The 26,400-nt window shown below is 46.9% G+C and overlaps 2 protein-coding genes across 5 annotated transcripts in view; both read left to right on the top strand.

The window, feature by feature from the left end:
* The first annotated feature begins 65 nt into the window (after positions 1-65).
* Positions 66-3,775, top strand: nudt19 (nudix (nucleoside diphosphate linked moiety X)-type motif 19). The gene is made up of 3 exons (XM_030358238.1): positions 66-950; positions 1,502-1,709; positions 2,401-3,775. The coding sequence occupies exons 1-3, from the start codon at positions 213-215 to the stop codon at positions 2,643-2,645; spliced, it is 1,191 nt and encodes a 396-aa protein (XP_030214098.1). The 5' UTR covers positions 66-212; the 3' UTR covers positions 2,646-3,775.
* Positions 3,776-5,882: 2,107 nt separating this feature from the next.
* map7d1a (MAP7 domain containing 1a) overlaps positions 5,883-26,400 on the top strand; it is a 36,791-nt gene continuing 16,273 nt past the window's right edge. The window contains exons 1-6 of one of the 4 annotated variants that reach the window (XM_030358234.1): positions 5,883-6,250; positions 20,265-20,453; positions 22,756-22,824; positions 23,510-23,530; positions 24,696-24,859; positions 25,726-25,837. In XM_030358234.1, coding sequence (XP_030214094.1) covers positions 6,181-6,250; positions 20,265-20,453; positions 22,756-22,824; positions 23,510-23,530; positions 24,696-24,859; positions 25,726-25,837 — 625 coding nt within the window. In that variant the 5' untranslated portion in view covers positions 5,883-6,180. The remainder of the gene's footprint in view (positions 6,251-20,264; positions 20,454-22,755; positions 22,825-23,509; positions 23,531-24,695; positions 24,860-25,725; positions 25,838-26,400) is intronic. The other 3 variants (XM_030358232.1, XM_030358235.1, XM_030358233.1) reach the window with 3 other exon arrangements.

Genomic DNA, 26,400 nt, shown 5'->3' with positions numbered 1-26,400 from the left:
ATATTCATTTGTATCTTTTATTTTAGTTCGGTCTGCTGATATGTCAAGAGATTGCGTCATTGTGCGACTTGTGACGCGTTATCATTGCGTCCAGAACGCACACACAGGTCCTCTATGTATGGTACGAGTTGACAGCTGACTGCAAACAACAACAACAAACAACTTGTAACTGCAACAAAGTCCTCCAGCCTCCACCCAATGCTCCAAACACCATGAACACCGTGCATAAACACTGGAAGGAGGCGTCGACCCTTATCCTCGCTGCCGGGACAAAGTGCTCCTCCAGCCCGAGTAGGTCATGGGGAGCTGCCTGCTGGAACCACAAGGTTTTGCTACTTAAACGGAGCACCCAGAGCCGCTTCATGCCCGAAGCCTACGTGTTCCCGGGAGGGATGGCCGATCCGTCAGACTTCTGCAGCGAGTGGCTCGGTGTCTTCCACGCCTTCAGACACAAGCCCAACCTGGGGCTGGGGGTCGTGAAGCAGCCGGCGGAGACCAGACCTCCCATGTTCGCCATGGACCGGCGGGAGCTGGGCTCCCCTATCCCTGGGGACGTCGCCTTCCGGATCTGCGCCTTGAGGGAGACCTTCGAGGAGTGCGGGGTCCTCCTTGTCATTCCCAAACGGAAGGAGATGGACGTGTTAAGGTCCGCGGAACACATAGGTGACCATCCGCCCGATTTACCCGCAGGTCTGACGCAAGTAACCGACATCTGCGACCGGACTATTCTGACCCGATGGAGGGCTCTGGTGAATGAAAACCCTTCAAACTTTATTAAGATGTGTCAGGAACTAGAGCTGATGCCCAACATCTGGGCTCTGCATGAGTGGGGTAACTGGCTGACGCCTACGGCAAGGTCCGGCAATCGATACGACACCGCCTTCTACATCTGCTGTTTGTCGGATGTCCCGTTCACCGTTCAAGATGATAAGGAGATCGTACACATTAAGGTGATAATTATAGTTAGGCTACTTTGTACCGCTGTTGGCGCAACAATGCAAATGAAAAAAAATTATATTAAAATACTAATAGCTGAAGAAATGATAGTAACTAATAATATATATGATCCCCAGCATACGTTACATGTGTACTATAAATAAACTATGCAAAGCAATTTAGGCTTTGAACATTAAAAGCATGCAATAATCATTGGAGCAGCTAAAATAATCCGTATGTAGCCGGCCTTTACATGACCCAAGTTTCTAAATGCAATCAAAAACTGGACGGTGCAGACTAGCTCTGGGAATGAGAAATGTAAGGCTCTCAAGAGGTGCATAACCTACTTATAACTTAATTACATTGGAGATAAATCTCACTTCAGTTTGTGAGGTAGGTATTTCTTCAATACAGGCCGAATTTCAAGAATAATTAATTGTTGCATTGCTTTGATTGTTTTCCGCCTAACGTGTTGGTCACCTCGGCTAAAGTCTACGTTTATGAAGTCAATGATCGCTCTCGGTCAATGATCGCTCTCGGTCAATGATCGCTCTCGGTGTTTCAGTGGGCGACGCCCCCCGAGGTGCTCCACAGCTACAGGGCCAAGGAGATGTGGATCGCCCCGCCACAGTTCTACGAGCTGAGCCGTTTGTGTCACTACCCATCGCTGAGCGAGCTGCACACGTTCGCCAGCCAGCGCTCTCAGGAGGGCTGTGAACACTGGCTCCCTGTAGTGCTAAAGACGGACACCGAGCTACTCAGCCTGCTACCTGGTAGCTAATACTCACGCACCCCCATACTGCTCCTAAATGACCTGTCTATTTATTCACTGTCTGACCCCTACCTGCTCCTTAATGACCTGTTCTTTATTCACTGTATGACCCCTACCTGCTCCTTAATGACCTGTTCTTTATTCACTGTCTAACCCCTACCTGCTCCTTAATGACCTGTTCTTTATTCACTGTCTAACCCCTACCTGCTCCTTAATGACCTGTTCTTTATTCACTGTCTAACCCCTACCTGCTCCTTAATGACCTGTTCTTTATTCACTGTCTGACCCCTACCTGCTCCTTCATGACCTGTTCTTTATTCACTGTCTGACCCCTACCTGCTCCTTCATGACCTGCTTCTTTATGACCTGTCTCTTCATGATTGGTCTCTATATTCATTGTCTTACCCCTATCTCAGTCTTTATGACCTATTTGCTGTCCATGCATGGTCAGACATTTTGTATATTTTGCGTAGACATTATGTTGCCAATTAGTCAATCCATAAAGGGATCTTGAGTTTTGCGTGAGAATTGCGTCAAGTGACATGTTATGTATGTATGCACGGTACAAGCTCAACTAAACAAATGATAGAGCAGAATGCCCGGTAGAATGGGGACCTCAGAAGATGTGCCAATGAACTGGATGATGTGAGGGATCCAACCTACTTGATTGTTTATCTGTCCCTTGTGCTCAGGAGACAAGCTGTATCCAGAGACAGGGTTCTCCACACAGACCCTGGACTCCACAATACTGACAGACCCCGGGCTTGGGGGTGATGGGGCGGTGGAGACGGGCCTCCACCGCTTAGTCTTACAAGACGCCTACAGCACTTCGGTCCAGATCTCCATCACCCCCAAATACAAACACCTCTCTCCCCTCCCTGTCCCGGCACCCCAGGACCCTAGTGAACTCAAAGATGACATCACGAGTAACCATTAACCTTTGACCTAATCTCTTGTCTATATTATTTTAACTCTGATTAATGTCCTCCATCACAATAAAGAACAGAGATCTTTTTTTTTTTAAGTTCCAGATGCTGATGATCAGCTTTCTAATCAACAGATCAGTTGAAAATGAGGCCTCAATTGCTATGAAGCTAAGCCAAACTAGCAGATCATTTTCTGCTTCTACTCCTGAATATTTTTTTTACTCTGTTCTTAGTCTGTTTGAGGGACTGGAGTTTGAGTGGTTTTTAAATGTTCTAATCATATGTTACATGTATTAACATGATGTTAATATTTTATTTATACCAATAATTTTATATATATATATATATATATAGCTCACCATTTACATGGTGTTCTGTAGCACTATCTGCTGGTCAGATATAATCAGTGCAGCTTGCGGACCGGCATTTGCGCTGACGATATTCGACCAGCAGATAGTGCTGGACGCAGCAGTTTGCAGTATTCCTAAACGGACACTTTTTTTGGAGATTGTAGTAGTATTGGGCGTTTTTCAAAATAGAAAAACAATTAATCATATACTTCTGCAATGGCAAAACAACTCTCTCTCTATGGCTCTGCTCAAGTCTATTTTATCTCTGTATTGATTGATGTTTGTAGAAATAGTTATAATAATCCCGCCAGTTTCTTTCAAAAACAGCACAAATTGTATTTACCCGTCCATTGCATATTTTCCAGCCTAACGAGATTAAAAGTAGGGAAAATCGCCAAATCTGGCAACACTTTCCTGACGCACTTTCTAGACTCCTCGTAACGTTAGTCAATGAAACCAACTGAAAACATACGAAGCCGGTATGAAATTAAACTGTGATTTTGAAAAAAGTATAAATTATATCAATTGAATGAATCAATTTATATATTAACCTGTCATTCTGATATTGTTAATAAAAAACAATGGGTCAACAGTGTGTCATTCAAGCAGCTGATCTTGAGCAGTAGTTCGCCCATGCACCTTTACCCTCCCCCCTCTCATCAAAATTCTGGGATAATGCCTTCAGAAGAGAGATCTCAGAATCAGAAATCTTGTATTACTTTCACTTCATCCTCAGAGTGAGAGAACTGCCTACGAATGAGAATAAATATATAAAATACATGAAACTTGGATCAACTAACAAATCGTCTTTTGTGTCGTTTTAGTTTTTAAGGGTGATTTTTGTGTGATTAATGGATATTTAAACTCTTGGGGTGAGCAGCTGCAAGCCACAGGTAAGTGCTAGTGTGCTGAAAGATAAGCTTAAAGAAAACTTTTAGTTTGATGCTGTCACTGTTTCCTTTGTTAAGAGAAGCTTTCTTTGTTAAAAATGTTAATCTTTTTGATCATTTCCTCACTCATCGCATCCTGTCATCGACTAGATTACATCACATCCTTTGTGTTGGTGATTAAGCAATTAGAGTTTGAACAGTCGGTGTATGTGTGTGTGTGTGTGTGTGTAAACTTTTGCTGTTAAACACATAGAAAATCAGGCACGTCTCTACCATCTTGCACACATATATTGTAGAGGTACAGCGTTGGCTCAGTGCCTTGAAGGAAAACCTTAACTAAATTCGAGTGAGTGTGTGTGTGTGTGTGTGTGTGTGTGTGTGTGTGTGTGTGTGCGAGAGCGAGGAGAGTGTGTTTGTGAATGGGAAAGGGGGGTGTCCCCTCTTTCACTGTGTGCATCCAGGGTTTAAACATCTGTCCTCTACTCTCTCAACATGCACACGTGCGCACACAAACACACACTCGTGCTCTCTCACACACACACACACACACACACACACACACACACACACACACATACACACACACACACACACACACACACACACACACACACACACACACACACACACACTCACACATTCAAACTCTCTTTCATCCACACACACACACACACACACACACACACACACACACACACACACACACACACACACACACACACACACACACACACACACACACACACACACACTCACTCACACACACTCAAACTCTCTCTTTCACACACACACACACACACACACACACACACACACACACACACACACACACACACACACACACACACACACACACACACACGCACGCAGTGACAGGTGGTTCGCATCAGATCAACAGCTGCACAAAAGACCCACACTGAGGCCTTTCAGGAGGTGTGTGTGTGTGTGTGTGTGTGTGTGTGTGTGTGTGTGTGTGTGTGTGTGTGGGGGGGGTGCTCCTCTCATTAGGCCGACCCCTGACCCCAAGGCTCCTACCGACCCCCGACGGCCCCCACTGGTCCACCACCCTAGCAGATGCTTTTGGATCCACAGGTGGGGAGGCAAGTGCTCCCCATCTACGTCAATGCATAGCAAGCTATAATGAAACAATGTTTCCATTGGCACACACGCACACTTTAAATTATAACAATAATAATGATACATTTTATTTATAACGCACTTTACATCAACTTAATGACCTCAAAGTGCTAAATTATTATGGTTGTAATCCGCCATTGATTGGATATGTTTCTAACAGTTGTATTTCTTCTGTTGAGTTCCCCAACACATTCAGAATACGCTCTTGAAAGACCTGAGAGGGAAAGAACTGGCGATACGACTCGTTCTGATTGGGGGATGTCCCGGGTTATGCTGATCCACATCCAGAAGACAGAAATTATTTCGGCTTCTGATTTAAATTCTCCAACACACTTTATTCAACACTTAACACTTAACTATTGAATCTTATATATGAATATATCAATCTTGTTTAAATAACTTCCAGCTCTCCACTGAGAGCTGGAATTATCTTTTATTTATATTTATTTGAGCGTTTGATATATATGTATATATGTATATATATCAAATAATATATATATATGTACATATATATATATATAAATATATTGTCTGGACTGGACGCATTGTGTGGACTGTAAAAACCACATATCATACTTCCCATAATATATATATTTTTGGCTTTCCTGAACTGAAATATTTAATATTCTGATGCAGACCAGACCATTCCTTTGCAGGGGGGGTGAGATTCGTATTTTATTTACTATACATATTATTTGCACAAAATTTGCAATAGATCACAAGAAAGAGGGAAAATAATATAAATACGATTTATACCATTCCGAAACACTATCCAACGGTTGAGTGTAAACCGGTCGGGTCGCTGCACCATAAGCCACACCTCTCCCCGGTGGTTGGGCGGTCCTCCACGGAGCCCAGCGACACACCGTTCTCTGTAAGCCGCAGATCGACAGCTGAGTCCGGGAGTGGAACATCCACACTCTCCCCTAGTATCTCACCCCAACTCCCCTTAACAACACAACACAGCCCAGCCCTCCGCTTACTCTCAGCGGTAAACGAACTGCTTCTGGACGGGTTTGGGGGAAATCTGTGTGCAGGGGTTTTAGACCACCTTGTGTTCCCCTGCAGTAGGGGAGGTCTGATCTGGTCCACAAGCAGGCAGGACTCTCAACAACTTTCCTCTCCTCTGATCCCCGAGGAATGTTCGGGGTGAAAAGACGCATGTTTGAATGAACACAATGGACAGCAACAAGGATATAGAGGTTGACATGGAAGGAAACGGGTTTCCACCTGCGACATGTGAGTGTTTGACCCTATTTCTTAATATTCCAAATAACACCCCTTCTTTTGAATGTTATGCCATTTATTCAGACCCAATAGCGCAGTATCAAGTGTTGCCAAGTGATTCAAGAACACTATCATTCACTTTGACGCAGAGTCAGGCTCGAAAGGCGCATAAAACATCTGGCGCAGATATGGTTATTTAAATTATGGGATATGGATGTGTTGCACAACCACGCAACATACAGATCATGAATAGTGTAACGCATGATAACAAAATCCCACCTTTTATTTAACACCTCGTCGCGTCCCCAATACACTCTTTTTGGTTGTATATATCTTTCTTATTGTAAAGGATGATTCCAGAAAGTTGTGTGTCCTGTAGCCTACTGGGTGCGGCGTGGTTGGCATACTAATGACGGAGCTTATTCCAGATACGAATTCAAACCATAATAGAATCACGTGGATACTCTGAATGATGTCATTCACATGCATGACGTCCCCTCCCCCCTCTCAACACACGTCCCGGTATCGAACCTGTGTCGGGTACAGCGCTTATATAACCCACAGGTGCCCCAGGGGCTGTTGAAACGCTGCAGAGATGCGCAAAGTAAACCACACACACACACACACACACACACACACACACACACACACACACACACACACACACACACACACACACACACACACACACACACACACTAACGCACGTATTCTGTGTGTGTGTGTGTGCGTGTGTGTTTGTGTGTGTGCGTGTGTGTGTCTTTGTGTGTGTGTGTGTGTGTGTGAGTGTACGTTTATGACGTAAGTTTGTGTGTGACTAATGAAGTCGGAGACCTCGACAGTTAAATGATTTGTAGCAGAAACATTTGCATTTGGAAAGAGGAAAGCCACCATGCATTAGGCTATGCCTAGGACTTCTCTGCCATTGCCAAATGTGTGTCTGTGTGGTATAGCCTGTGTGAATGGAACTAGACACCCATTGTCACCTCTTCCCGGGGACCATAGGAGGTGTTGCCCTGGACAGGGGCTTCAGGGGAGGGTTTGGTGAGGCTTGGCCCGGTACCAGATAGCTCCCCTCGGCCGTGGGAACGACCCACACTGTAGCCAAATAGGATCTTTACAGAACATGATCTGTTCTCATAGCTAGGCTGTGTCAAGGTGAACTCATAGAACTAGGATCACTGTCAATACGTACCTTGTGTTACTGCTCCAGAATATTCCAAATCCCAGAGTAAATAATTCCAATTCAGGTGATTAAAGGAGACCTGTGTGATGACTCAGAGTGACTAAAGGTACATGTGATCAAGGAGCAGACCGGGCGTAGCACACCTTGCTCAAGGATGCCCTACAGCTACGTGACTTTTGACAAGGGCTTTGAACCAAGAACCTTTCAGCTGGGAGGGGTACCCTCTAAGTATCGCACCATCCTGTCCTCTTGCAGGGTGTCAAACTCAGTTTTGTACCTCCTCATCAACATTAACTGAGCCCAAAACACACAATTCTACACAACAACCTGCCGAGCGCAGATCAGATAACGGCTGATGTTGAGCTTTCGTCATGGGATCGCCACCGGTGTGTCGGGCTCCAGCCCCAGTGATGATGACGAAGATTAGAGGTGTTTCCTGGGTCTGAGTCATGGTGCCGACCAGGCGTTGTCCAAACACGCCGGGCCACCTCCCTTTGTCCCGGCGTGAGGCGAGAGAGAGAGGCGTGGTTGACCGGGTGAGGCTGAACCCAAACCGCAGACTCGATGAGTCTGCCGCACAAGGACCAACGGTTGTGTTGCCGCTAGCGACGTCAATGTTCTGAATGTTACTTTGAACATGTGGATCCCATGATCTGTAACCTTTACTCAGTAGTGAATACTTGTTTGTTGAGAAGGCCATGACACGTTTATACCTGTTCATCAGGTAATCAGGGTAGTGTCGAAAAGTAGTTTATCTTTCATGTTGATGATTCATATCTGCTGTCAGTTGGATTCCTGTATGGAATGTGTCCATTAAAGGCCAGAAGAGGTCTGGTATCGATCAGATGTCGGTAAAGTATCGGGTCTAGACGAAGCATTGAGCCCTCAACTAATGGCTTGAGTCTCTTCAGTCCACATTATTCCCTGAAGTCCTTTAATGTGGAACAGGGTTCAGAGGTTGGACCTGAAAGCCTGCTGCTTCAGTATTGTTAAGTTCTACTTTGTCAGGACTCAGTCAAACATCGTCTAATCCTTGAGGGAGTTTCCGATGCTTCTCGGAATTCCCTCCGCGTCTTTGTCCCGCGCGCTCCTGCTAGCTGAGACGCAGGTCTGACTGATGAGAATGCTGTGGGTTGGTTTCCGTGTAGAGTTTCCGCTTGTAACTCATGTGATTCAATCCAAGAGTGGTAGCTGCTTTTATGTTTGAAGTGTTGGCAGTTGGCAAGTGTTTGTGTTCTTCATAACGTCTGCTTATGTTCTGAATACCAGGAGCCGATTGATTATCGGTAATGTGACAGGCAGTAAATCATAATTACCAGGTGTAGAGGATATTAATGTTATTTGGATGCGTCACTGCCATGTTGCACAATGATTGCTTCTGGGTAAACTGCTCTGTGGCACCACTGCTTCACATCTTTACCCTAAAAACACAGAAGGTGGTTGCCTGTTGATATTCACCCTCATGTTCAGTGTAGCTGGCCAGCTTTATTTTAAATGTTATTAAGAACAGGGCAGGCCTAGGATGATAATCTAACCAAGATCAACCGTAGTCAGTATCTTTCCGAGAGCAGCATGTTAAAGGGATAGATTTCTCTGTGTTCTCTCTCTCTTCCTGTTTAACTACTGAGCATGTTTAATCCAGGTTATATTCACTCAGAGACAAGAACAAGTTATTGTTTGGCAACATCCCACCTAATCCACTTATGGTTTATCACTCCAACCTCAAGGTCTTTAATCCATTTGACTCTATATCTATAACTGTGGAATACTGCACTCATTAATCAGGATCAGTCCAACATTTTGAATGTTCTTACAACCAGAATAAGGAGCACTAAACGGTCAACAGTATTTGCTCATTAATTTGAGCAACTTCTGCTTGTTGAATTTTCTGCTGGATTTCGATTCGTTCCGAACCGTCTTCTGTTCTCTGATTGGCTCTCATGAGCCCGCTCTCTCCTTCCCTCATCTTGTATCTGACTCCCTCGAGTTGTGACTGAGTTGCAGCTAGAACTGGGTAGTGTTAGTTATTAGTTGTGGTTACTGGTGGATAGAGATGGCTTACTTAGTATGGGTCGGGAGGTAGTTTGCGCCCTTGTTGGTTCCTGGTTTGTGTTTTCGGTAGGGCTGGCACCACGAGGAGAGGGTGAAAGGCGTCCTGGGTCTCGCAAGCCTTGTGGAATGCAGTGGAGTGTATTCTTTATATAATCAGACAGTATAAACTGCTGCTCCTGCTGGGCCAGGGCCCTGCTGCTAACAAAGGCCCCGCAAGGGCCCGTCCCCCTGCCATTGTTGTAGAGGGGCCCCTCATTGTGTGTGTGTGTGTGTGTGTGTGTGTGTGTGTGTGTGTGTGTGTGTGTGTGTGTGTGTGTGTGTGTGTGTGTGTGTGTGTGTGTGTGTGTGTGTGTGTGCGTGCGTGTGAGAGAGTGTGAGTGTGAGTGTGAGTGTGAGTGCGTGTGCGTGAGCGTGTGCGTGTGCGTGTGTGTCTGTGTGCGCAGGAAGATGGCACATGTGCAGAAGCTAGGCCAGGCTATCAAGCAACACGTTGAATCCCTGAAAGCCTTGACGTGATGCTGGAGGCGCACACACTTCCCCGAATGGTTGCTGCGTGTCGGCCTTCAACGTTAACATTATAGGAGAGGAAAAACAGGAACAAGGAAGCACTTGCACCACTCGACACTTTCCTTTGAAATCAGGCTGTGTAGGTGCTGCATCAAGTCTCATTGTATGCTTTGACTGTTTTCAGCCCCCCTTGCAAGTGCCTTAAATAAAAGCCCAGTCTGCTCAATCACTACAAGTTAATATGTAAACCGTCAAACAGGCTTGAAGCGCTATTCTATGATCGGCGAGTGGCCACACAAACGGGTCCTTGGAGTGGAAGGATCAATCGTGGTTCTCCCATCTTTGTTCTCATTCTTTGGGAGATGAAGCAAGGCTTAGTGGTATAGGATAGCCTCGTGGTTTGACCTCGAAACCAGACGGCGCTGGGATAACCCCGATCTCAGTTTATCCGTAGGCTCCCCCCTGGAGCAGGATGACGGCTAACCCCTTCATACGCTCCATGATGTATAGGAATTTACCGTTAGCCGGCTGAACGGTATTAAGCTAAATCGAAGCAGTAGGAAGATCAGCAGGAGCGACTGTGATGCCTGACCTCCCGTTCATCTGAACCCAGACTCACTGTAAACATGACCAAGAGGACACGGTGGTCTGTGATGTTGTTTCCTCAGCCTGATAGATCCCAGCTGGTTCCACTGACATCATGTCACCTGGTCACGAGTGCGAGGTACCATGAGGCCGCAGCTCTGGTCCCCGGCCAGCAATTCGTTCCGAGCCTGGAGAAAAATGTTGCAATGTTCCCCCATTCCACTGCCCTGCTCCGTCGTATCAGTACAGCTGTAACCAGAGCAAACATTTCCTCAGCTCCATGCTGTTATAACTGCTGGTTTCCATAAAGTTGAATCTGGGACTTTATGAAATGAAATGTTTTTGGAAACTGCCACTGAAGTGTTTGTTTATTTTAACCGTGCCTTTTTGTCCCGTTTTGTGAGCTTTGCTTTCATCAGAGTGGACTGTCTGGTCGTGACTCCTTCAAACCCTTTGTGGTTTCTGTGATGTTCAGTCTTTGCTTGTTCATGCGAAATCTACTACCTGATCCTGAAACTATGACTCACTCTCAACGGACAAGGACCTGGCAGCTCAGATGAAGCCGTCTGATGCCCGGGTCTTTAGGAACATATCCCCGGCTTACGTATGATCTTATGTGATGCTAGATGAATTCAGACCTTCTGGGGAGCACGTTGTTTTGATCCGAAGCTGGAAGCGGCAGAGGCGAAGTGAAATTGAGGCCGTGGGTTCACTCTAATTTTGGTTTTCCTGCTTCTCAACTCTGGTGCTTATTCCCATGATGCATTGCTTTCCCCCAGATCCTTTGTTAGCGTGTCCAAAACCAAATCGATGGACGGTTTAGGTAAAGGTTAACCCAACCCTCTGGGGGTTAACCCTAACCAACTCAAGAGAGCCCTATTTACTCGTATTTCCATACTAAACGATCCCTAATGCATCCAGATAAATAGCCACCGGAAAAGCGCATGTGGTGACCCCCTCCTGCTACTGTTCCTCCAGCGACTCCATCCCCACCTCCTCCTCCTCCTCCTCCTCCTCCTCCTTCTCCTCCTCCTCCACGTCTGAAAATAACCAGGTCTGTAAAGCACGGTCACCAGACCAGAGCTATTATTAGAGCTGGTTATGTTCCGCTAAAGGCCACCGCACATTACTTCTTAACACACGTCCATCTCTGCAGTGCGGTTGGGGTGACATCGGCCGTACAAGGACGCCTCTCCGTCTTCATCGATCTGCAAATCCGTCGCTGCATGTGCAACTCCTGAGCACTGGCAGCCCCTTATGCCAAACACCCCACGCCTTCCCCTCTCTCCCACTCCCTCCCTTCCTCATCATTGACCTGTAAAGCTGAGGCCAGGACCGGCTAGCAGTCACGCTGCAGCGGACCAAAGGTTCTGGGTTTGAGTCCCCAATGTCTATACTTAGAGCACCTTATCCGACATGGATGTGGTCCCCACGGATCAGAGTGTCTGCTGAATGACTCACTGTAAACCTTGAGGCTGTAGCTGTCGGAGAAGAGGCTTCTGAGTGTAAAACTCAGTACAGTGTCTACTACTAGTGCATAACAAATGTATCGGTCTGTGTTGTGGTTCTCTGTGAAGCTGTATTTAAGCTTCATGTCTGAACTTAAGAGCATCACGGGACCAGATCCTGATGCCAGAAGGAACGCAGTGTTTAATTGTATGTTGGGAGATGGAAGGATTACTGCTGGAATCTGTCTGCACGACTGGAACGCCTTGGAAAATGAGTGTGTTGGGCAGAATGAGGAACGCGGAGACGGACACCGTATTTCAGAACACACACAGTGGAAGGACAGAGCAACACACTGCAGCTTTAAGATGGAAAAGTAACATAGTTGGTGTTTATTGTGTTTAATTAACTGTGTTTAATTGTGTTTAATCGTAGGTGTTCCACGTGTTTAACAGTCAGTGTTCTAATGTGTTCAATAATCTGTGTTCAAAATGTTCAGTGCTCTGTGTTCATCGTATTTAATAGTCTGTATTTAACATTTGTATTAGTCCGTGTTTATCTTGATTATTGAGGGGCTTTGAGGTCTCGTACATAGGGTTCGGCCGTTATTTGAGATGTGTGTGTAGGCCTGGATATTCTTTAAACCCTGCTTCATTAGTTGCTGTAGACAATTCTTCCAGGACAGACTCCGTTCCTCAGAGATATTTTGAACAATAGAATCAATAGAACCCATTGCAGTGATACATCTGCACCATGAACTAACTCGCTGCCAATCAACCAACATTGACCAGAATTATTAATAATATAGTGTTTGGAGAGATGAGGGAGACTAAATGGACTAATGGCCCTTTGGGGGAACAGTTGGTAGCTACGTCAACAACATGTTTCTGATATGTTCATATAGTGTGTACAGTTATAAACCGTATGTCCCCATGAGCCTAACATAAATGACGACAGCCAGCGTGGTGGATTAGGTGTCTTGATGTCTTGCTCAAAGAATTCTAAACACTTGCCAGGATTGTCCTGCAACCTCTTGACAAACGACCTACTTTATCTTCTTGGCTGCCTGAACGTCACTAAGTATTGGTTATATATTGGTTATGGTATTGGTTAGTATGTCATGCTGAATGTCAGATTCCCATCACAGGGATTATCATCTAGAGCAGATTAGGGCTCTTCCCCACCCCCTTTATGGGATGTAGAGCAGGTTGCCGCGGTAACGGAGAACCCCCAGATGAAAGGGGCCCGATGTGGCCCAGATATTCTGATATCCCGCGTGTGTGTGTGTGTGTGTGTGTGTGTGTGTGTGTGTGTGTGTGTGTGTGTGTGTGTGTGTGTGTGTGTGTGTGTGTCTGTGTGTGTGTGTGTGTGTGTGTGTGTGTGTGTGTGTGTGTGTGTGTGTGTTGTGGGGACATGGACATTCAGAGCAGCATGTGTCCTCCTAACAAATGTTCTATCTGTAATTTCAACACACACACACGCGCGCGCGCACGCACACGTGCGCACGCACACGCACACGCCCAAAGACACTCAGGAGGGTGGGGGTGTGATTATTTGCTCTGTGTGACTGGGCCCATGTCGTTTCTTACCTCATCACCCCTCACCCCGTCGACCCCCCCCCGGAGCGAGTGGAGAGGGTTTGGTGGCAGGGGGGGGGGGGGGTGGGGGTGGATTGTGTGTGTTTGGGGGGACACTGGATGAGGTAATTGGTGTTTTCTCGGTCCAAATGAGATGCAGCCTAGCCATTCATGCTGCCCTCTCCCCCCTCCCCCCCCCCCCCCCCCCCCCCTGCTTCCTCTTCCTCTTCTTCAATTCCCCGCCTTCTGTTGACCCCCTCGTTCCCTCCAAAACCGCCTCTGTTCTGAACCCGCTCTGTTCTGACCCTGAACCGTTTAGACACACTGGACGTGCTCTTAACATTGTTTCCTTTTTGGTTCTTATTTTCTTCTCGGTTCAAAGTCCCGGAATCACTTTACCAGAGTACCTCCCGTCATACGCACCGGCACACTGCAGCGTTTTCTGCCCGCTTTGCCAGGGGTGGCGCCATATCCCTGGCGCCATATCCCGCGTTATTGCATGTCCCAATCTAGACTCACGAGTCCGCCTCTAAACACTTCCCCCATCTCGGGACCGAGGACTATCTCCCAGGTTTTGTTGCTGAAACCGGTTCGAAACCGGTTCGAAACCGATGGAGGGGTAACAAATCAAAAGTCTTCAGGGCGGCCCTTAATATTTGGGCGGGAAATTTAGAAGTCGTGTTTGCTTATAAACACTGTCGTACCAACACGTCTCGTCCTGGGTTAAAAATATGTAAACAAGAGTCACTGGAGTGGAAATCCTTTATTGCACCATTTTTTTTATTTGCTGCAATCCATTTTTAATACTTTTAAAAGCTCTCCCTGTTGCCAAGCGATTCAGGGAGCCAATAAGCACCCTGCATTGCCTGTTGGTCTACTTTACAGACAGGCTTCAAGTCCGGTATTTTCAAATGCCTTTTAACTGCTTCCTCAACCACAACCTGCCTGAGATCGTTTGGAGTTCATCTGGTGCTGGAGTGTTTGCTCCAACATGTTGTCTGTGTGGTTCCTACCAGGAGTGTCGAGTCCCCTACAGTAGCTCAGACATCAGGTCAAAGGTCAAGGTCAAGTTCTGTTGTCCTATTCCTGTAGCATCTCCAGTACATGTAGGTAGTCATGGCAACAACAGCTCATCAGGGGATGGTTGTTGTATTGCTTAACCCCTAAGTACACATTTTATAGGGGGGCGGGGCATCGAACCACCGACCTCACGGTTCCTCCACTGTAATCTGATGACCTACTGGTTTCCAGGCTGTCATACTGTCTCCCCGCTGTGCTCACGTGGACTCATGCGTGCGTGTGCACGTTGGGTTCTGCGTTTCCCTCTTGCAGAAAGCCCCTGGTCGTTTGTTTGATGTAAAATCCATGTCAAATACCATTTCCTAAAAAGTGTTTATCTGAGTTATTATTATGGTAAAGTGACAATCAATCTGAAATGCAAACCTGGTCAATTTTGTGGCTGAGGAAAATTATAATATGCTGATGTATTATCAACCTAATCTTGGAGAATTTTACATGATCTGTGGACGATGGCATGATTTAGCCTAAACCGTTCTAAACAACTCAAGGGCTCTACTGGATGTTTCTACCACATAGTGCTCTCAATGTCGTCTTGAGCTCTGGTTGACCATTAAGCTTTGGCGGGGATGCCTGTAAACAGAAGCAGGACTTGGTACAAACAAAGCTTAAGAAATAAATGCCCCTTGTTTGGGACAATAACCAGAAGTCCAAATATATTTTATATCAAGATGACATTTTTATTCTACATGGTTGGCTTGTTAATGCATTATTGTGTATTTATTATCAATCCAAATATTCTGCATAAAATTAATGCATTCAAACATAAGGTTGTCTATATTGTCATAAATAACAGTCAACGTTGGAGTTTTCTGCATGAAGCCAAGATAGATTTTGCAATATTCTTATGATTTTGATACTGTTGTGTTTGGATTGAACCAATAATTTTTTTGCATTATGTCATTTTAATGAAAGACATTTCCCTGTATTAAGTATTAATGTGCTACATGGATCTCCAATAATTAACTTCTAGTCGCTTGCTTGAGGACAATACTGAAACTGTGTTTGCTCTGATAGATGTTGAAATATCACTAGACCACACTGTGTGTGTGTGTGTGTGTGTGTGTGTGTGTGTGTGTGTGTGTGTGTGTGTGTGTGTGTGTGTGTGTGTGTGTGTGTGTGTGTGTGTGTGTGTGTGTGTGTGTGTGTGTGTGTGTGTGTGTGTGTGGAGGCTCTTTCAGGTCAAAGTACATTAGGCTGATGATGTGGCCCTGGCTGCTTGCTATGTCTCGCTTCATTAGTTCCTTTTGGACCAATGAGATGACTTTGCACTAAAGTTTAGGAAACTCATTTGTATTCTGCTCCATCTCTCGGGGTTAAATGCTTTTACAGCAGTGGCTGTCAGAGACCTAAACGATATCTGTCCTCTCCACTCCTCTGTCTCGCCCTCTCTCCTCTCCTCTCAGCATTACGATTTTATCTTCTCCCCTCCTCTAAACACTTCTTTTTTATTCTCTCCTCCCCTCAACACTCTGATTTTATCCTCTCCTCCTCTCTTCCTCTCTCCCCTCAACACTCAGATTGTATCTTCTCCTCTTCTCCTTTCCTCACCCAGATTGTATCTTGTCCTCCTCCCCTCAACACTCAGATTGTATCTTCTCCTCCTCTCCTTTCCTCACTCAGATTGTATCTTCTCCTCCTCTCCTTTCCTCACTCAGGTTGTATCTTCTCCTCCTCTCCTTTCCTCACTCAGGTTGTATCTTCTCCTCCTCTCCTTTCCTCACTCAGGTTGTATCTTCTCCTCCTCCCCTCTCCTCTCAATACGTGCATGTTATCTTCTCCTACTCTCCTATCCAGCTACATTCTGGCTCAATTGGTATTCATTGGTGGCTCAGTCTGCAGACAAACCTCCATCTCCATCTGCATCATGAATGGGACACACACACACACACACACACACACACACACACACACACACACACACACACACACACACACACACACACACACACACACACACACACACACACACACACACACACACACGCACTCACACACAGTTGAATATTATAACCTGAAGTCAAACACAATCTTGTATTGCATGATTGATTAGCAATGGCCGCTCCGGGCCACCCCCATCCAGACTGTAAGTCACCCCACCTCGTCCGGGTAGCCACACCCCCCCTGGGTCCGTGCGCCCGGCTGGCCGACCAAACCCGTCTCTGTTTGTACTCCTGATGTGTTCGTAGTCCCGACGACGGGAAGTGTAGAGTCAATACAGTGGGATCTGATAGTGTGCGCTTTGCACTCCAGACCACTTGTAGTCCTACAAATCACGCATCTGATTTCTTTGTTGACTATCAGGATTCACCGACAAATTGACTTTTGCACCACCCCAGTAGGAAATAAGAAAGGACACACAGCTGATTGTTTTGTTGGTCATATCGATGTCAGTGGGAGTAAAGAAGTTTTAATTATATAATCATAAGGGCACAGGTTTTTAATACAGCGACCTGGGCTATTTTCAGGGCAGCGTCAACACCTGTTTTAAGTACATTGGGGCCTATGGTCTTGGCGCTCACGGTCATGGCTCCTTCCTGGCTATGGGCAGGGTCTTGGTTTTGCGTGATCCTGCTCTCGGTCTTGGTTCTGCAGGGTCATGGTTCTGCATGGACCTGGTCCTGGTCCTTGTCCTGGTCCTGTTCCTGTTCCTGGTCCTGGTCCTGATCCTGGTCCTGGTCCTGGTTTCGGTCATGGTTCTGCAGGGTTTTGGCTCTACTTGGTCCTGGACTCGGTCCTAGTCTTGGCTCTACTTGGTCCTGGTCTCGGTCCTGGTCCTGGTCCTAGTCCTGGACTCGGTCCTGGTCTTGGCTCTACTTGGTCCTGGTCTCGGTCCTGGTCCTGGTCCTAGTCCTGGACTCGGTCCTGGTCTTGGCTCTACTTGGTCCTGGACTCGGTCCTGGTCCTGGTCCTTGACTTAGTCCTGGTCTTGGCTCTACTTGGTCCTGGACTCGGTCCTGGTCCTGGTCCTGGACTCGGTCCTGGTCCTGGTTCTGCAGAGTCTTGGCTGTCCCCCAGAGAGCAGAGACCTCCACAATAGCTGTCGTCTCTCACAGCAACACCAGAGGAATGCTGATCCAACCACAGACAGACCCTCTGTGTGTCGGAGCTGAGCTACCGAAATCAACTAGGCACATGCAGTCGTGCCTGTCTGGCTACCCTGCCTGTCTGCTCATCTGTCTGTCTGTCTGTCTGTCTGTCTGTCTGTCTGTCTGTCTGTCTGTCTGTCTGTCTGTCTGTCTGTCTGTCTGCCTGCCTGTCTGTCTGTCTGTCTGTCTGTCTGTCTGTCTGTCTGTCTGTCTGTCTGTCTGTCTGTCTGTCTGTCTGTCTGTCTGTCTGTCTGTCTGTCTGTCTGTCTGTCTGTCTGTCTGTCTGTCTGTCCGTCTGTTCTCTTGTCTCCGAGACGACGATGCTCGCGTCTCTTGTCCCGGACGATGACTTGCGTTTGGGTGAGCAGAGCTGAAGTCAGCCACTTCTCTCTGGATGTAAACCGTGAACCATAAAACCCAGAGAGCAGCTTGATGATCTATACATCATCCCGGTTGATCGATCGAGGACAGCCACACTCGGCCAGCGTCCTCAAAGGTTCTTCTGATGCTGACGCCTCAGTAGGCCCTTTCACATTGTTTGTCGTCTGGCTTGAGGCGCATAACAGAGGTACAATGGTGGTTATTCCCATGATGCACTGCTTTCGTCAATGTCATTGTCTATACCTGAATCCAATGACTTAAAATAATGTTCTTATGAATATCTATTTGTACCATCATGAACCAACTTTAGCCTTATAGCTCCGTTTAACGTTCTCTAACCTAAACATTACCATCACTAGCCTCATACCCAAACTTTACTACCTATAACCTAGCTAAACGTAATAATATATAACTGGTTTAACCTAACCAACTCTAGTAGCTGAACCTAATTGCTCCTCCTAATAGCTGAACTGAACCAACTCTAACCTAATCCTATCCCTAAACCCATCGGCCTCCGCGGTCTAGGTACCGCGTCTCCGGTGGTCTGACGCTCTTTCAGTAGCAGGGCTCCTGTGGTGCCCGTGACGTTGGTCGTAAATATTCACACCCCAGCCCCTGGGTTTCCGTCAAGCTTTCATAGAGTTTGAATAATTTAAAGTGCAAAGCAAGACGTTCCAAATATAACTCTTTATCTACAAGAAGCTCTGAGTGGGTTCTTAATGTGGTTATGGGCTCATTTTGCTCCTTAGAATACCCGCCGCCGTTTGTCTGTCCCTTCCCCGTCATCTCTCTACCTCTACCTCTCTACCTCTCTACCTCTAACATCTATCTCAGGTCTGTCCGGAAGCATCTCTCAGAGAATGGTTTGAGGGCTTCAGCACAAATAAAAAAGGACTCAAGACTGTTATCTAGTATACAACATCAGAGCGTGGAATTAGATTTGTCACGGTACATAATGTGGCTAAAGAGCTGCATAAACCGTGATCCTGCAGGACAATGACTCTGATTGTCCTGGGTCTTGATCAGCTATCGGGACTGTTGTTCTGGAATTACAGCTTTGGCTTTGTTTAGCCTCCAAGCCCATGGGTCTTAGGTTTAGTAGTACCCAGTACCTCTGGTTGTGTCTAGTAGTACCCCAGTACCTCTGGTTGTATTTAGTAGTACCCAGTACCTCTGGTTGTGTCTAGTAGTACCCAGTACCTCTGGTTGTGTCTAGTAGTACCCCAGTACCTCTGGTTGTATTTAGTAGTACCCAGTACCTCTGGTTGTGTCTAGTAGTACCCCAGTACCTCTGGTTGTATTTAGTAGTACCCAGTACCTCTGGTTGTGTCTAGCAGTACCCAGTACCTCTGGTTGTGTCTAGTAGTACCCCAGTACCTCTGGTTGTATTTAGTAGTACCCAGTACCTCTGGTTGTGTCTAGTAGTACCCAGTACCTCTGGTTGTGTCTAGTAGTACCCCAGTACCTCTGGTTGTATTTAGTAGTACCCAGTACCTCTGGTTGTGTCTAGTAGTACCCAGTACCTCTGGTTGTGTCTAGTAGTACCCCAGTACCTCTGGTTGTATTCGGTAGAACCCACTACCTCTGGTTGTGTTCGGTAGAACCCAGTACCTCTGGTTGTGTCTAGTAGTACCCAGTACCTCTGGTTGTATTCGGTAGAACCCACTACCTCTGGTTCTCTCTGTCTCTACAGCCTCTGCTTCCTTTGGTTCTGAGTGGTGGAACCCAGTGTTTACATGGTCTGCTGTTGCAAGTTCTCACAAATGATGAGAATGACTTCTCCTGAAACCCCACCGGCTAATCTCCGGCTAATCTCCCGTGTGTCTCTGCGAAACAGCGGTGCCTTTGTTTTGCCCGCCAAACACCTTTTTTAGCCGGTGACAAACGTTAGAGTCGGCCCGTCACATACATGAACAAAAGTGATGCATGACGAAGAGTAGAAAAAACACAGAAACTCGTGTGTCGTCATGTCCTCTCGGAGGAGCTCCTCAAGGCCCCACCAGCTGGAATGAAGACAGACCGGACCGGTCGAGTCACGGCTGTACATCGACGACTCTCCGCCGTCGCCCTTCATCTCACACCCCTCTCCCCCCCCCCCCCTCTCTCTCTCTCTCTCTCTGAACCAGCGCCTGAAGTGAGCCTCGTTCGCCCCGATCCCGAGGGTGAGAGCTGCCCCGCCCGGTCCGAGTCCCCGTTCCGGAGGCGAGGGCCGTCCTCCAAGGTGGAGGCGCTCCGGCGCTCAGGGGCGCCCACCCCCAAGGCTGACCTCACCTCCCCCGCCTCCCCCGCCTCCCCCGTCCCCCGGTCCAAGAGAGGTAAGGGCTGCTCTCCACGTTCACCTGTTGGCTCGCTGCGGTCCGCTGGATAGAGATGTGTCGAAGCCCCCCCCCCCCCCCTCCTGGTCAGCCGGCCTTCCGGCAGACCCCGTCCCCCCGGGTTGGGCCCATCCCAACAGTTGATCTTACACGGGGCAGGTATTATATTGTACAGAGGAGGGCCCATGAGGCATTTTCATACACAAGGGAGATGACTTATATGCATTCATGAATTACTCATTGGCATTGTCAGGCTTAATAATAGTAAATGGTGTATTTTTAACAATGAAACCTAAGTGAACGATATGTTACCATCAACCCGGCTATGGTCATTGATATATTGTTACCGTTTACACCACTATAGTTATGGTAATTAATTGTGGTTTAATTTGACTTTATTCGTTTTTACTTTACAAATGTAATAATCGGCCTGCACAATCTAAAATAATGATTAACAAAGGTTTTGTGAGTGTGAATAGTACCAGACCCGACCTGTTTGGCACAGCCCACATTTTCAAAGATGTAGATAAATACAGCATGTTCAGCATCACAGGCTACGTTAAAGGTTAAGCTACATGCAAGCCGACCAGAAATATCTTCCGTCGAATTCACCCTCGATGTTTCGAGACAGGACCAACTCCTCCAATCAGCTAGTAGCATTGCTCATAGTCACCATCCAGGGGCCGATCATGATGGGGCCCTCCAACAGAGCTCATTCCTCCTATCCTCCTCTCCTCCTCTCCTCCAGCTTTCCTCTCCGTGTCTTTAGTCTGCTTTTAAAAATGTCCCTCACTTCCCCTGGTCGACTGGGCTTCCTGTTTAGCTGGCCTCTCCCTCCGAAGACCTCATGCAAGACTAGCATGCAGTAATGCTATGAGCCCCTCCCTCACCCCTTCCACCCTCTCTGCTGGGGGGCGTCAGAAAGCGTGGGTGAGGGAAGGGCGGGCTGCATGGCATTACCTCATCTGAGAAAGTTTGCAAGGCATCAAATAGGTTCAGGGTTTCGTGCGATAAAGTTGCGAGAAGACCAGCCTTGTCTGTTTTCATGTTACGGTCCATCACTTCAAACAGTCTATCATCAGTCCCTTATTTATCATCCATCCATCCATCCATCCATCCATCCATCCATCCATCCATCCATCCATCCATCCATCCATCCATCCATCCATCCATCCATCCATCCATCCATCCATCCATCCATCCATCCATCCATCCATCCATCCATCCATCCATCCATCCAGCCTTCCTTGTATCACCTGCACATGTTTATCTATGGGTGGGTACGATTGTGAGTCAGTTTCAGGGATTTATTGGCGTAACACCACACACACACACACATGTACACAGGCACACACACACACACACACACACACACACACACACACACACACTACACACACACACACACACACACACACACACACACACACACACACACACACACACACACACACACACACACTCATGTGGTCCTCTGCATGTGAGGTTGCCAGGGCGTTCTAGGTAGCACTGTGCGGTGCACGTGAGGTGCACGTGAGGCGTATTAATACCAAAGTGGGTCAGGCTTCTGCTATGAGTGGGTGGGGGGGTGGGGTGGGGGGGGGGGGGGGGGGGGGGGGGGGGGGGTGATGTCTCGCCTCAGTAGACATAATGACGACTCCCTGTCCGTGCTGAAACATACGCTACGGAGGGCATGGACGTTGGCAGGGAGAGGGATGGAGGAGGGAGGGAGGGAAGGAAGGATGTAGTGATGTAATGCTCTCCAGGAACCGAGCGCACACGCACGCACGTGTGCACACACCAGCGTGACGTCTGCCACGTCGCTTACCGGCCCTCTCTGTCGATCTGTTGGGAAAATGATGATTGAAGATTGAAGATGGGTCTACGATGGCTGAAACTAGAAAGATGATCATTTGATCACGCTTACGCGGTTAGGAAATGTTGTGTTCAGGCATGGGTAAGAGGTGGTTCGGTACAGGTATTGGATGCAGGACAGATACATGCAGGTGTCATCATTACCACCAAAGCATCGAAATCGGTGGATTTGAATATTACCCCGACCTGTCTTGCATTTGCGTGTGGCGTAGGTGTTTGTACGCCTGAATGAACCACCCAACTGCAGATGGTATTCTGAGGAGCTTCTTCTGGTTTTTTACTGATGTATTGTTTAGTATCAGAAACCCCACACACCTGCTACTCCAAGCCTAGGAAACAAACGCCCCCCCTCCCCCCCTTCTCTCTCTCCTCTTCTAACTGATCTCTACGTCTCTGCTCTCTCTCCCCTGTCTCTCTCTCTCTCCAGATTTAGTAAAGTCCGATGACAGGCAGTCGCTTGCCAGAGCGCGCCGAGAGGAGAAGGCCAAATATCTGGGTGAGTCAGAATGAAGGGACAGCTCCGCCTGCTGGTGGCTCGTGGAACAGGAGGAATTATTTCTCGTGTGTACTCAATACGCAGGAGGACATTATAGGACATATGTCACTCTTATCAAACGCAGAAAACCTAGAATTTTGGTTGTCAAGCACTTTGCTTGCTTTGTGCATGCTCAACTGCTCACAAATACTGCTACTACTTGTTATAGCTACTGTTAATGGTGTTGGCTCAGCTTCTAGCACCTTCTGCTCCCGTCAGCTCTGTAAGGCTACCTCACTCACTGTTTAACCTGCATGACGGATGGGCCGCAAAACTTTATTGAAAACGTCTATCTTACTTTGTTAGTTGCGAACGAGGGCTTCACACAGTTTTACACTTGACACTTTTTTCTTAAGATATCCAGGTGGTTATTCCCATAATGCATTAAAAAATATTTTATTATGTGATGTTAAGTTTAATGCTACAATTCTAAAATCTAAGTATTGAATTAAAGATTACATTTTGGTTTGAGGTTCAACAAGTTTAAGTTTGGCTATTGGGTATACCGGGTTTAAATCAATGCATCATAGGAATAATGCAACACATCATGTTGATCTACACTGTGACTGGCACTGACCTGCCTGCAACACGCTAGCATGCTTTGCATGATTGACAGCTGCTCTTGTCTCCCCCCTCCCCCTTGCAGAAGAGCTGGGCCAGATACAAGGTAAGCCATGCACACCTGTGTGCTTGCGGTGTCGGTGGAGGCATTGATGAATCATCAATCAACGATCAGCAAATATGTTTTTAGTTACGGTTCATCCAACGCAATCGTCTGATCAATCTGTTTTCTCATCTTCATGTCGTGTTCATGCGTGCAGTGTAATCATCCTATTCATGTGTTGTGTTGTGGTCTTACTGGTTCTCTACATTGTATTATTCCAGCAGCATAACATTTATTTTAGTTAGTTATTTACCACTCTATAGATAACTATCAGTTCATCTTCTAACTCTTGGAATGCATCGATAAAATACCATAATAATATCGATATTGAGGTTGAAATCCACAGAGGGAAAGTTGATATGTTAATATCAATATATAATATCAATATAGTACCCATGTGGACACACACATTAACGTTCCATACATTAAAGTGTAGTACTAGGTGGTACGGTGCATCCCTCATAATAATTAATGCTGATCCATCTAGCTTCAGGTTCTCTGCCTCTCAATAAGAATCCAAACCAAACGGTTAGTGGATGTGGCCATGAGGTCACAAGGGTTATAGTTAGGGGTGAGTGTTAGACACAGGATTAGGGGTTAGCACCGCTGAACTCTGTGCTGAGGGGGTTTATTTAGACACGCCTTCAACGGCTTAGTAAATTGTGTTATGGTTAGGCACCACAGTAAAACCCAGACTGTGTTTTTGTTATGAAGGTAAGGGGGAGATGTGATTACGCTAAGTGTAACAGTAATGCTGTGGTCTTCGGAAAAGTCCAGTGATTGAATTTGTTTGTTTTTCCCTGCAGAGGAAATGGTAGAGGAGATGGAATACAGCTACTAAACACAAACATCCCCTTTGGATAAAAGCATCTGTTAAAGAACTATATGTAATACAACAGAAAGAAAAATGTTTGCTCACAAGTTTGGAACCTTTGACAAAAAAATTCATATCGTTTTTTAAAGTAATGATTCATTATTCTAAACGAAACCTGCACGTTAAAGGTTGTTCCATTGGAGGTGAGAGGTGGAGGTTCTGGGGTTAGCGGTAAGAAGTGGAGGTTCTGGGATTCACGGTTAGATGTGGAGGCCCTGGGGTTAGCGGTCAACAGGGGTAAGGTGTTGTGAAGCGTGTCCCTTCTGACCTCCTGCTCCTCTGGGTCCTCCCCAGCGGTGAAGCAGAGCCACTGGCAGGAGAAGGAGGAGCGAGCCCGCCAGCTGAGGGACCAGCAGCTGGAGGAGAGAAGGAGGCGGCTGGAGGAGCAGCGGCTCCTGGCAGAGAAGAGGCGCTGTGCCCTGGAGGAGAGGCAGCAGCTGAAGCTGGAGAAGAACAAGGTACCGGGATTACATCGCTATGTACTGTGGTGTCCTAACTAGGTACTGTGGTGTCTAAACCAGGTACTGGGGTGCCTTAACCAGGTACTGCCAAGTCATAGCTATGTACTGTGTGTTGTCTTAACTAGGTACTGTGGTGTCTTAACCAGGTACTGCCAAGTCATAGCTATGTACTGTGGCGTCTAAACCAGGTACTGTGGCGTCCTAACCAGGTACTGTGGTGTCTTAACCAGGTACTGTGGTGTCTTAACCAGGTACTGTGGTGTCTTAACCAGGTACTGGGGTGTCTTAACCAGGTACTGCCAAGTCATAGCTATGTACTGTTTGTTGTCCTAACTAGGTACTGTGGTGTCTTAACCAGGTACTGCCAAGTCGTAGCTATGTACTGCGACTTCATACTAAGGTGCTGCGATGACATAACCAGGCACTGCGGTGTCGTAGCTGTGTACTGTCTGCAACATCATAACTAGGGAATAGTGATGTGATAACCAGGTACTACGATGTCATAACGCGGTGTAGTGATGTCCGAGCTTTGTACTGCGACGACATAACTGGGTACCCGTGATGTCATAACGAGGTGTGGTGATGTCATAGTTGTGCACTGCGATGTAAAACTAGGTACTGGTGGCGTGTCATAACTAAGTACAGTGCTGTCAGAACACAGACTGTGACTTCTTAGCACCGACCCAGGGTTCAAAAGTTATTGATGTCATCGCAATGTCTTAGCGGTAATTTCTGTGACCTCAGGCTGAGACTTTTGATGTAATGATGTCATAACGCAGGAGCCATTCTTGTAAGATGGCTGTGGGTGGTTTTTAAACGCCGGCACTATAACACGCAACACGGTACACGCTCTGTCGCTGCAGGAGCGCTACGAAGCTGCCGTCCAGCGCTCGGTGAAGAAGAGCTGGGCTGAGATCCGGCAGCAGAGGTGGTCGTGGGCCGGAGGACTGGGCCAGAACCCCGGCCACAAGGACAGTGAGTGGAACCCACAGCACATTGTAGAGTATACGTACTCTACAGCCACAGCATAGATGGGTCACGCAGATTAGCCGTCGTGCTAATGTCATAGAGACTTCACATGTGTGTGTCACGCATGCATGATACCTCGGCGTTGTGAACACAATGGGATGAAGTCATGTGTGCGGCTTACATAAGTATGTCATGCGTAGGGTCATACGTGATACATGCCCTGTCATTCTTAATAGATACGCGTCACACACGCGTTGCGTAACATCAGTGCAGGCGGATGCACTTCCGCTCTCACACGCCAGTTTTCAGGGTTGCAGGTTGCTGCCTGTTTAAAATGATTAATCTGTGTTTTTTGTATTTAATACCTTCACTGTAACACCCCTCTAGAAGCAGGGTTTTCTATTTGATTACACCGCTCTTGGAAATTAATTTCTAAGGATATTATTTTACAATTGGCGACATTTTTGTATTGGAGACATGTTTGTGTTTGCTGTACCAGCTGGAAGGAAGGCTGATCTATCAACCAGACATTTGGGTGGACACTTCTACTTGTTATACCACTATAGGGA

The sequence above is a fragment of the Gadus morhua genome, chromosome 6 (genome assembly GCF_902167405.1).
Source record: "Gadus morhua chromosome 6, gadMor3.0, whole genome shotgun sequence".
NCBI lineage: Eukaryota > Metazoa > Chordata > Actinopteri > Gadiformes > Gadidae > Gadus > Gadus morhua.
The sequence above is the reverse complement of the archived record's forward strand: the minus strand, read 5'-3'. Positions and strand labels throughout refer to the sequence as shown.